Source organism: Schistocerca americana, chromosome 6 (genome assembly GCF_021461395.2).
Source record: "Schistocerca americana isolate TAMUIC-IGC-003095 chromosome 6, iqSchAmer2.1, whole genome shotgun sequence".
Classification (NCBI taxonomy): Eukaryota; Metazoa; Arthropoda; class Insecta; order Orthoptera; family Acrididae; genus Schistocerca; species Schistocerca americana.
Genome location: NC_060124.1, coordinates 249,617,825 through 249,630,107, shown reverse-complemented (window position 1 = coordinate 249,630,107; position 12,283 = coordinate 249,617,825). Strand labels below are relative to the sequence as shown.

At 43.2% G+C, this 12,283-nt stretch overlaps 1 protein-coding gene across 1 annotated transcript in view; it reads left to right on the top strand.

Annotated features, from left to right (window-relative positions):
* The window catches only part of LOC124620075 (dynein axonemal heavy chain 1-like), an 804,068-nt gene that overhangs the window by 534,534 nt on the left and 257,251 nt on the right, over window positions 1–12,283 (top strand). Inside the window, exon 35 of the mRNA XM_047146741.1 lies at window positions 5,822–5,927. Coding sequence (XP_047002697.1) covers window positions 5,822–5,927 — 106 coding nt within the window. The remainder of the gene's footprint in view (window positions 1–5,821; window positions 5,928–12,283) is intronic.

Below are 12,283 nucleotides of genomic sequence, written 5' to 3'. Positions count from 1 at the left end.
ATATTTTCTGCAGTGATATAGACAACAGCAGATGAGAATTAGAAAGATTCCTTTACAAAGTTCATTTCTCAGTCTCCACTGACCCTTACTGTCAAGTTTTATTTTAATGTAACATAAACAAATGAACAAAGTTGCTGCTCACACATAAATAAAATTTGTCTTATAACCCATGTAAAAAAGTGTCAAATGAGAAGTATGTGACATGTATAGACATTTTTGCTGTATTATTTATCATAAGTGTTTAAATGTATACTCTGGAAGCAGTTTCTGTGCTAATGTGCATTTTGGATTATTGCACATCCATAAAAAATCGTCCCAAACAGGGATCTGAGGAATACATTGTGTAAATGAATGAATGTACTTATTGTTACCATCATTGATTGCATTAAGATTTTGTACTTGCTCTTGGCAATTTGAGTAAATATGTTGGCAAGCAGACAGGGGAAAGCTGAAAGGAGCAAAGAGTATATGGATGGTCTGAACAAGGCAGATGTACTTGAAGGCAGTATCATAGAAATGGAAGAGGATGTAGCTGATGATACTATGAGAAGAATTTGACAGAGCACTAAAAGACCTGAGTTGAATTCCGAAGAAAGCAGGTGTGATAGCTGTGAATATTACCAAATAATCAGTTTAATAAGTCATGGTTGCAAAACACTAACATGAATTCTGTACAGAAGAAGAGAAAAACTGGTAGAAGCAGACCTCAGGGAAGGTCAGTTTGCATCCTTGAAAAAAAAAAAGGAACACATGAGGCAGTACTGACCCTTCAATTTCTCTTAGAAGAGAGGTTAAGGAGAGGCAAACCTAAGAGAATAGCATTTATAGACTTAGAGAAAACTATTGAGAGTGTTGTCTGTAACACTTTCTTTGAAGTTCTGAAGGTAGCAGGGGTAAAATACAGGGAGGGAAAGAAATTTTTAACTAATATGGAAACCAGATGGCAGTTGCAAGAGTCAAAGGGCATGAGAGGGAAGTAGTGGATGAGAAGGGAGTGAGGCAGGGATGTAGACTATCCTTGATGTTATTCAATCTGTACATTGAGTAAAGAAAACCAAGGAAAAATTTGTCATGGGATTTGGGGGAGAACAGATAAAAACTTTGAGGTTTTCTGGTCACATTATAATTCTGTTGGCAAAGGATTTGGGAGAGCAGTTGAATGGACTGGACATTTTCTTGAAAGGAGGATATAAGATGAACATCAACAACAGCAAAACAAGGATAATGGAATGGAGCCGAACTAAATTGGGTGATGCTGAGGGAATTAGATTAGGAAATGAGACACTTCAAGTAGTAGATGAGTTTTGCTATTTGGGCAGCAAAATACCTGATGATGGCCAAAGTAGAGAGGATATAAAACATAGACTGACAATAGCAAGAAAAAAACTGAAGAAGGGAAATTTGTTAACATCAAATGTAGATTTAAGTGTTAGGAAGTCCTTCTTGAAAGTTTTTATATGAAGTGTAGCTATATGTAGCATTGAAACATGTAAATTAGAGAGATTTAGACAAGAAGAGAACAGAAGCATTTGAAATGCAGTGCTACAGAAGAAATCTGAAAATTAGATGATTAGATCAAATGACTAATGAAAAGGTACTGAATAGAATTGGAGAGGAAAAAAATGTGGCACAACCTGACTAGAAGAAGGGATCAGTTGATAGGACACATTCTGAGACATCGAGGGATAGTAAATTTAGTATTTTTTTTTTGGGAGGGGGGGGGGGGGGGAGGGGGGGGGGATAAAAATCTAACCAGAATCAAAAGGATGTAAGTTTCAATAGTTGTTCGGAGATGAAGAGTAGCGTGGAGATCTGCATCAAACCAGTCTTTGGACTGAAGATGTTGTTGAGACATGTAGTATATGTTGCGAAAGGAGGAGGCTAATGAATGCAATCAATTTCTTCCTTTATAAATAAAAAATCTTCAGAATCTCATAAGTTGGTGTGCTTTCTTTAGCTTTGCATCTACATCCATTCTCCACTAACCACTATTAAGTGTATGTCAGAGGCTACTACCTGTTGTACACATATTTGGTTGTTTTCCTGTTCCATTTGTGAATGGAGCATGAGAAGAAGGGGTGCATAATGTTATGAGAAGTCTAATCTTTTATTCAAACTCAGGAAGCAGACTATTGTAGGATAGTCATCATCTGCCTTCAGTCATCTGCCAGTTTAGGTTTTCCAGCATTTCTGTGACATTCTCCTAAGAAAAAATTAACTGAAGTCTATGACGTGCTTTACTTATGACCAAATGTATTTGATTATTCCATTTCATATCTCAGCAAATTGTCACAGCCAGGTATTTGTATTAGTGGACTGATTCCATTGTGAGTCATTGATATTGTAGTCATGGGATACTACTTTTCTGTTTTTTCTTTGTGTGTGTGTGTGTGTGTGTGTGTGTGTGTGTGTGTGTGTGTGTGAGTGTGAGTAGTAGTAGTACAGAGTGGTTTTAAGTAAACTTTCACTACTTGAGTCAGTGTAGACAGAAAACTGCTTACTTTATGGATACCTAACTTCATAGGCATGATGTTCAAACTGTGTTTTGCATGATTTGCATTGTTAGTAGTGTTAGTGTCATGATTTACCATTGGACGCTGCTGGTGGAATGATGATATATCTGGTTAAAATCAATGTGCATCACAGCTGCATTCAGTCATTATGGGTGTGGATAAGGTGAGCAGGCCTTTAATTGTAAAGCTGTTTTATCAAAACAGCAGCAATAGTGTTGCTGCTCTTTGCAAATATCGAAGGTGTGGTCACAAAGATCACCAGATTTGAACCCTTGTGATTTCTGGCTGTGGGGTTGCCTAAAGGATGTGGTTTATTAATAGCATGCTAACACACATTGGAAGTTGAAGATGAGTGTAATGGGGAAGGTCACTAGCATCCCACTTTCCCACTTGAGAAGTTTTTGGCAACGGTAAAGCAATCTCTAGTGCAGTTCCAGGCTGTCATGGATGCTGATGGTCATCACACTGAGCAACATTTTTAATCTAGAACCTAAGTATGCTGCACAATTAACAAACATTATCCTCTCACATGGATATTAAAATGTGTTTCTTTCAGTGGTTTATTCATTACTTCTGTTATGAATATCCTTACAAATGGTTCCACAAAGTTTTATTGCCCTACAAACATTCATTTTCCATGAGGGCTCTTTCAAGTTGCCAGTCTTTACATCCCTTTGATACGTTAAGATCTCACTGATATCTGAGGTTGCTATTAATACTGTGTGCCAAGTCATTAATGTACCACATGAACAGCAGTCTCCCAATTCATTTCCTTAAGGCAAATCTGAAGATACAGCTAGATCTACTGATTATTGTGCATAATACACTCCTGGAAATTGAAATAAGAACACCGTGAATTCATTGTCCCAGGAAGGGGAAACTTTATTGACACATTCCTGGGGTCAGATACATCACATGATCACACTGACAGAACCACAGGCACATAGACACAGGCAACAGAGCATGCACAATGTCGGCACTAGTACAGTGTATATCCACCTTTCGCAGCAATGCAGGCTGCTATTCTCCCATGGAGACGATCATAGAGATGCTGGATGTAGTCCTGTGGAACGGCTTGCCATGCCATTTCCACCTGGCGCCTCAGTTGGACCAGCGTTCGTGCTGGACGTGCAGACCGCGTGAGACGACGCTTCATCCAGTCCCAAACATGCTCAATGGGGGACAGATCCGGAGATCTTGCTGGCCAGGGTAGTTGACTTACACCTTCTAGAGCACGTTGAGTGGCACGGGATACATGCGGACGTGCATTGTCCTGTTGGAACAGCAAGTTCCCTTGCCGGTCTAGGAATGGTAGAACGATGGGTTCGATGACGGTTTGGATGTACCGTGCACTATTCAGTGTCCCCTCGACGATCACCAGTGGTGTACGGCCAGTGTAGGAGATCGCTCCCCACACCATGATGCCGGGTGTTGGCCCTGTGTGCCTCGGTCGTATGCAGTCCTGATTGTGGCGCTCACCTGCACGGCGCCAAACACGCACACGACCATCATTGGCACCAAGGCAGAGGCGACTCTCATCGCTGAAGACGACACGTCTCCATTCGTCCCTCCATTCATGCCTGGCGCGACACCACTGGAGGCGGGCTGCACGAAGTTATGGCGTGAGCGGAAGATGGCCTAACGGTGCGCGGGACCGTAGCCCAGCTTCATGATGACGGTTGCGAATGGTCCTCGCCGATACCCCAGGAGCAACAGTGTCCCTAATTTGCTGGGAAGTGGCGGTGCGGTCCCCTACGGCACTGCGTAGGATCCTACGGTCTTGGCGTGCATCCGTGCGTCGCTGCGGTCCGGTCCCAGGTCGACGGGCACGTGCACCTTCCGCCGACCACTGGCGACAACATCGATGTACTGTGGAGACCTCACGCCCCACGTGTTGAGCAATTCGGCGGTACGTCCACCCGGCCTCCCGCATGCCCACTATACGCCCTCGCTCAAAGTCCGTCAACTGCACATACGGTTCACGTCCACGCTGTCGCGGCATGCTACCAGTGTTAAAGACTGCGATGGAGCTCCGTATGCCACGGCAAACTGGCTGACACTGACGGCGGCGGTGCACAAATGCTGCGCAGCTAGCGCCATTCGACGGCCAACACCGCGGTTCCTGGTGTGTCCGCTGTGCCGTGCGTGTGATCATTGCTTGTACAGCCCTCTCGCAGTGTTCGGAGCAAGTATGGTGGGTCTGACACACCGGTGTCAATGTGTTCTTTTTTCCATTTCCAGGAGTGTAGATAACATGCTGCACCCTCTCTACCAAGAAATCGTCAGTCCAGTGACAAATATGTTTAGTAACCATTAGTATGGTAGCAAGTCATAGGGTTTTCAGAAGTCAGTAAATACTGTTCCACTTGATTGACTTGAGCCATTGCTTTCACAATGGTACGTGAAAAAGTGTGAGTTGGTTTTTAAAGGGCTAATGTTTTTGAGGTTTGCGCTGTTTGACATGGAAATTCAAGTTGTCATTAAATTTGACAAAAGATGGATGTCAATAATTTGGATGATAGTTTTGTGATCAGTTCTGCTACCCTTTTTTTTAGGCAAATGTGACCTGTGCTTTCATCAATGTGCAATTTTCTGTTTGAGGAATGTTTTGCATATTATGATCAATAATTAAACTCATCCATAAAATCTCTCTAGGATTTCTTCACTTTTAGAAGTTTCAGCTGTTACTGTCTCACAAACTAATATCTATATCACTTTTCTTTGCTGTATTCCAAGAAGTAAAATGAGGAAGTGCTTCTGGATACTCCATTGTGAAGGAACACATGAAGGTGGAATACAGTAGTTGTGCTTTTTCAATGCAACTTTCACTTTTAGCTCCCATATTATCCCTCAGTGTCTGGCCACTAACTTTGGTGTTTGGTTAACCAGAATTTCTTCAGGTTTTGTCAATAAGTTTCCACTACAGCAATTTTTTAAGGCTTCACATGTTACCCTTTTGACATCCAAAACATTTAATTTAGCATTTCAGTTTGTGTAGTGCTGTGGTTTGTTTTACACCCAATGTGCGATAGTGAATGCTTGTGCGGTAATTTGTATAGAGAGGCAGTATACTGTGGATGATTTCCTCCCATAACTAACTTTATAACTGGGTACCCACCTAAGCAGTGCTTGGTTAACTACTCTTGTAAATTTTAGCCACAGTTCCTTACAAGCTCCTGCTCAGATTTTATGCTTCCAATATTTAATACCACATAAACTCATTGCTTTTTGTTTGACACTAAAAAAGCAGTGTCATATCATTTGTGTTTATTTTTTAAGGCACTGGGACATGTTTCATTTATTTACAGGCAGTAGCAGAGGAAACAAAGATAGTTGTTCAAAAGGAAGAACAGGCAGCAGCTGTTAAAGCTGAGGAAACACAGGCCATTGCAGATGATGCTCAGCGTGATCTTGGTGGGTGTGGTATTATTTGTTTTATTTTAATTATTAGCTATCTTACTTAGATACCAATTCTAGAGGTATAAGTGATATAACATGGGCATTGATATTTCCATTAACTTATTTAAGAGTGTAAGTGGTGATCATAAAGGAAAGTCCCAACTCATAAATGTGAGACAGTTATTTTAATCTTCTTCTAGACTCTGTTTAAGTAACAGCACATTAGATAACTTGTTGCAGAGGTATTGTGTTTGGAAAAATGGCTAACACTGCCAGTGTACACTGGGCCCTCAGGGAATTTCCAAATGCTAAATGAAACCCTGTTTTATATACTTAATGCTGTGCAATGTGTCAGCATGCTTAGCTGAGTGGTAATGTGCTTGCCTCCCATGCAGAGGGCCCGGTTTCGATTCCCAGCCAGGTTGCAGATCTTCTCCTCTTGCGGACAGTGTTGTGTTGTTCTCATTATTTCATCCTCATCCACAGCATGCAAGTCGCCCGATGTGGCATCGACTATAATAAGACTTGCACTTTCCGGCTGAACTTCACCAGTCGTGGCCTCCCAACCAGCAATGCCATATGCTCATTTCATTTTTGCTGTGAAATGTGTTTGGAGTGAAAAAAGTGGGTACCAGCACAGTTAATTGCTGTAAAGAAACATCATAACAAAGATCCTTGTGTATCGGTGTAGTAAATACACCACTCCACAATGAGAGAGTTCTGTTGAACACTTTGCTGCACTTCACAGTGCTTCCCTCTATCTTCAACCACCACAGGTTGTTAGCTCATGAACTAGAAAAGCTAATAAGATATTGGCTGTAGTTGAAAAGTGACAGTGTTACTTTGAGTGACTCATATCATCAACTACTGTGTATATTGACTGCCCTTATGTATGTATGTAGAGCTGTGCTACTCTACCGTCTTCAATTCTAGGCCGCATTTTTACTAGCCCTACACCAGGAAAATTGTGTGATCTTGAAAGGATAACTTATTTATTATTTAACATGGTAAGATTAGGACTATCAGGTCCTTTCTTATATCTAACCAGGTGTTCTGTATACTAAGGTAACAACAGTATTATGAAAAGGATAGAATGCTACATACCCGTAAATATGACAAGTTGAGTTGCAGACAAGCACAATGAGAAAACTGTTGCACAAGAGTTTTCAGCCAAAGCTTTCTTCAGAGAGAAAAACACAGTGCACGTCATGCATACAACTGTTATCTCTGTCCACTCCAGTGAGAATGCAGCTGTGTCAGGTCAAATGAAAGCAGTAATCTGGAGTGGAGCAGGGAAGAAGGAGGGATAGCAGGTCAGGGGATGGAACTCGGCACTGCTTGGCAGAGCCTGCAGTGATGAGATGGTGTCGGGGCAATGCTACCAGGCATATCATGAGTGAGTGGGGGGAGGAGGGGAATGGCAGGTGGAAAAGGAAAGGAGCAGAGAAGGATAAAGGACCGGTGAGTGCACTGACAGAGAACAGCTCCCAATGAAGGTGAGGGGACATGAACTGAGAGGATGTGATAAAGGGTGTGGAAACTGTTGGGTGGAGGGTGTCGGGACAGTAGCTTATCATAGTGTCAATATAACTATGAAAACAATCAATGACTGATAAAATTATTTAATTGTATAGATAAAAAATCTAGTCACCAAGCGGTGGCAGAACATACACATAAAAGACTGTTGTGATAGGCAAGCTTTCGGAGCCAGTGGCTCCTCCTTCAGGCAGAAGGGTTGAAGGGGAAGGAAGAAGGCTGAAGGAAAAGGACTGGAGAGGTCTAGGAGGAGGGGTAGGTTTTGGGAAAGTCACCCAGAACTGTGGGTCAGGGCAGACTAACTGTACGGGATGAGAAGGAAAGTCTTAATTTTTGGGAAGTCCTATAGTGATGACAGAATGAAGTGCTTCAACATTTTCTTAAAAGCAGCAGAGCACTGAATTGTGCGAAAAGTGCAGGGTAAATGTTCCACAGGTAGACAGGAGTGAGGATGAAGAAGTTTGCAAACGTTTTTATTCTATGAATGGGCACAGCTAGGATACTAGGAAGGTGAGACCTTGTGTCTGTATTATTGGAGTGTGGCCATGTATGGAAGTGAAACGTGGATAATAAATAGTTTGGACAAGAAGAGAATAGAAGATTTCGAAATGTGGTGCTACAGAAGAATGCTGAAGATTAGATGGGTAGATCACATAACTAATGAGGAGGTATTGAATAGAATTAGGGAGAAGAGAAATTTGTGGCACACCTTGACTAAAAGAAGGGATCAGTTGGTAGGGCATATTATAAGGCATCAAGGGATCACTAATTTAGTATTGGAGGGTAAAAATCGTAGAGGGAGACCAAGAGATGAATACACTAAGCAGATTCAGAAGGATGTAGGTTGCAGTAGGTACTGGGAGATGAAGAAGCTTGCACAGGATAGAGTAGCATGGAGAGCTGCATCAAACCAGTCTCTGGACTGAAGACCACAACAACAACAAGTGTTGCTACTCAGTCCTTGAGCAAAAGTAATAAGAAGTAGTGAGAGAGCTGCCTTAAAGCATTGCATTAGCAGCCAGGGGCCAGTAGGTGCCAGTGTGGTGATGTGGGTCACAAAAACAGACACACAAAAGGGGATTGTGAGATGAGGATAGTTGAGTGCGACAATAAACTGCACAATGCAGTGGTAACTGGGTAGCAAGCAGGTTGATGTCACCACACCAGGGCAAGTATCATGTTATGGGCAATGTGACTAGGTACTGGGGTTTAGTGAAACAAATGCACACCAGAGGCTTATAAATAAGTCTGAAATTTGAAACAGGGGAGGGGCATTTCTCATTGCCAGAGACCAGGAGCACCACTATGATACCGGAGCTATGCTGGGCATTGAGACAATTGGAGGTTGCCTGCAGTAGCTGTGGGCTTGAGACAGGGCTGTGCCTGCTGTCAGCACTTTGTTCTTCACAGGACTTGGTGCCAACCTGACATCTGTGCCTGCTGAGTTTCTCGTAGGACTTGGCACCTTAATGCCAGTTGACATCCAACTCCTGCCAGAGAGCAGTGAGTCAAACCCAATGCACAACTGTCTCCACCTGCCACAGCGGTGAAGGGGGCCGAGTGAGGGGCCACCAGGGCTCTGCACCAATGAGGGAAATGGTGCACCACTGACGTCAATGGCCGTAGCCTCCAGACGACACTGACGTGCCACAGGCCAGCCATCAGCAACATAGGGGCCTGATCAGCATTCAGGTCAGAAGCCACCGCCCATGCATCAGTGCTGACTGGAGCAACTGAGAGAGAGGCATATGTGCCTTCTGAGGCATGACATGTAATGTATTGGAGTTAAAGTCATCCTTTATTGTCAACAATGTTTCCACTGGATCCTCCAGCCCAACACTCACTTCTCTTACTCTTTAGAGTGGTGTCAGGAGCAGCTGCAGCTGCTGACAAGATCAATAACTGTGCATGGTTGGTATATACGACCTTTCAAGGTTGCACCAGAGGCAATTTCATGAGAGGTACTAGTGAGGGCAAGGAAAGAGGCAAAGAAGAAGTGGGAGGATGAGCAACAGGAGAGGGAGTTCAGGTACCTCATGGTCAGTGTGCATTGAGACCAAGGAAATAACTGATATTTATTGTGATTTCTGAATATTGTTCTTTTGTATGTAGTATAGGGTATTAAAACTTTAGATAAGGTTCTATGTTGATTTTAGGGTAGGTTTTATCATTAGTGTGTTAAGACTTGCTATTCAGAGACAGCAGGCTTCTGGGGGGGGGGGGGGGGAGGGGGAGGTGATACAGATTCCTATCCTCAGTTTGTTGTATGGGAGAACAGCCAGAAGAGAAGAATGCTAGTTTTGGCAGTGCTATGCCTCTTCACAGGGGACAGAATAGGGCTGCTGCAAGATCATAACCTGAATGGTGGAGTCCTATTTTCCATGCAGATGTAGTGTTATTCAGTCACAGTCCGCCTCCAAAGCTGAGTTGTCAGTGTGGTAGAATGCCATGCAAGGGGCCCGGGTTTGATTTATGGCAAAGTCAGAGATTTCCTCTGCTCATAGTCTGGGTGTTGTGTCGTATTCCGTATCATTTCATCCTCATCGGCACACAGATCACCAAAGCCTTGCACCAGATTACTGGTCTACCTTATGGGAGGCCCTAGCCATACACACCATTTCATTTCATCCAGTCACAGATAGCCATTAAGTTTAGTGTTTAAAGTGAGGAATTTGCAGAGTGAAATTAGGAGGTGGAGGAGGTGTTTTCAGGGGTACAACACTAAGCAGTTTCAAAGGAGCACAGGAAGTTACTCAGTGCATATGTATGAATAAAGGAGCAGATAGCAGACACAGAAGGAGATTGGAATGGTACTGCATGAGTCCAGGAGGACACCAGACACAAGCAATATAAGCAAATTGAACAAAACTGTGGGGGCTGCAAGGGGGTTAGTGGAGGCAAATAAAATAACTATGGAATGGGAATCCATGCAAATCGTGAACTTAAAGAGCAGTGAGTTAAGTAACATGTGCATGCTTCGACAGCATACTAAGGATAAAAGGATTACGCCAGGGCCTCATCCAGCACTCCAAACTCGGATTTGGAAGTGGTACAAACATAGATGCAAGTATCAGGTGCAAGAATAACGATGAAAAAACTGCTGCAGTCCCTAGGATATAGTATCTGGGATGCAAGGATGGAGTTAATGACCTTGCAGGAACCTGTCCATCATGCACTAGATAGGCAGTTAAGCCCACTCTTGCTGTCAACTAAACAGTATCTGAAGGGGTTGTGAAAGGTACAATGACAGCTAGTAGCATAGCCAAGCAGCCAGAACTTGCTCGTCTACTATCGTGGTACTATGGTTGTATGTACCGGCAAAGCTACCAGTAGTGAGGAAGGATGCATTGTTTAGGTGTTCCACAGTGCACACTTATCTATTGAAGTTAGTGTCAGTTGGAAAACTTGTGCACTTGAGAGAGGAAGGAATGCTACTATTGGATTGGCAGCAGATGAGGATTGATATGTGGTGATGACAGAGGATGAGCTTTACCAATGTCAGAGCAGGGTACTAAGCATGTGCCTGACTTGCAAGATAGCAGATGCAGTTGCAAGATGCAGTTGTTCAGAGGCAAAATGGATGCACGTCCTTCTGAAAAATGGGTGACCAAATCAGAACCTTATTTTCAGAGAACGAGTTTTCATTGGATATACTCAGTATACAATATCATAGCAGCATATTTGCGCTGAGCAATGGAAACTCATGGGGGCAAGACGTTTAGAGCTGTGAGGTGGTGGACTATGTGTGATATTATGGGACCCACATTTCATTTACCAGCTACTATAATGGGGATTACTCTGTTGAATGTGACATAGCCACAGCTGTATTGGTAAGATAAACCTCTAGATGTATTGTACAAACAAAATTTACTTTGACACCTGGGAACCAAGCCTGGACTATTCACTAAGTCAGGTGATAGCAACATATGATGGGCAGATCACTGCAAAGTGATTGTTGCAGCATGTGGAACAGTATTGGGCTGGTAGATGTTGGGTAACCATGACATGTGTAGGAGTTCCTGTCCCCATAGTGACTCTTTGTTGTGCCTAGATTTGATGTATTTGAAATGACAAGCCGTGTGAAAACCCAATGCAGGAGTAGTTCAAGTTCTTGTAGACTGGATTCCCCAAGCAATGGATGAAAGGTATATTAACAAAGTTGCTGATTAATATAGTAATTATGTAGTAGTTAAGAGTAGCTGATTTAGTATTATGTGTTTGATTTAAAGATTAAGGATAAAGGTGATTGCAGTAGAGGAGCGGGCCACAGTAAGAATAAGACCTGAGGGACTCATCTCCATGGAGAGGGACAGTGCAGTGATGCAACCCAGTTTTTAAGCAAGAGTAATAAGAATGAGTGAGAAATTTGCCATAGGGCATTTCATTAGCAGCCACAGGCTTATAAGGCATTTGTGGCAATACGTGGGTCACTATAACATACACACAAGAGGATTGTGAGATGAGAATAGCTGAGTGCAATAGAAAACTGAAGCAACTGCATGAGACTTGGTACTATGGCCCCACGGTCCTACTGTGTGCACCTTGTATCACCAGTGCTGCATTCAAAGTGACGACTGGTGCCTCAGCACCAGGTACCATGTGACTCCCACCAGAGGGAAGCAGGTAGAATGCTGCACACAACTGTCTCCACACCCTGCTGAGGTGACTGGAACAGAGTGAGGGGCAATCATGGCTCCACACCAGCATGAGAAGTAACGCCACTGATGTCAACAGCCGTGACCCCCAAAGGCTGTCACTCAGTCACAAGCCTGCTGTCAGCATAGCACAGTGCCTGCTCTCTCTTCAGTGTGGAAATAAGTTTCAAAACTTCCTAA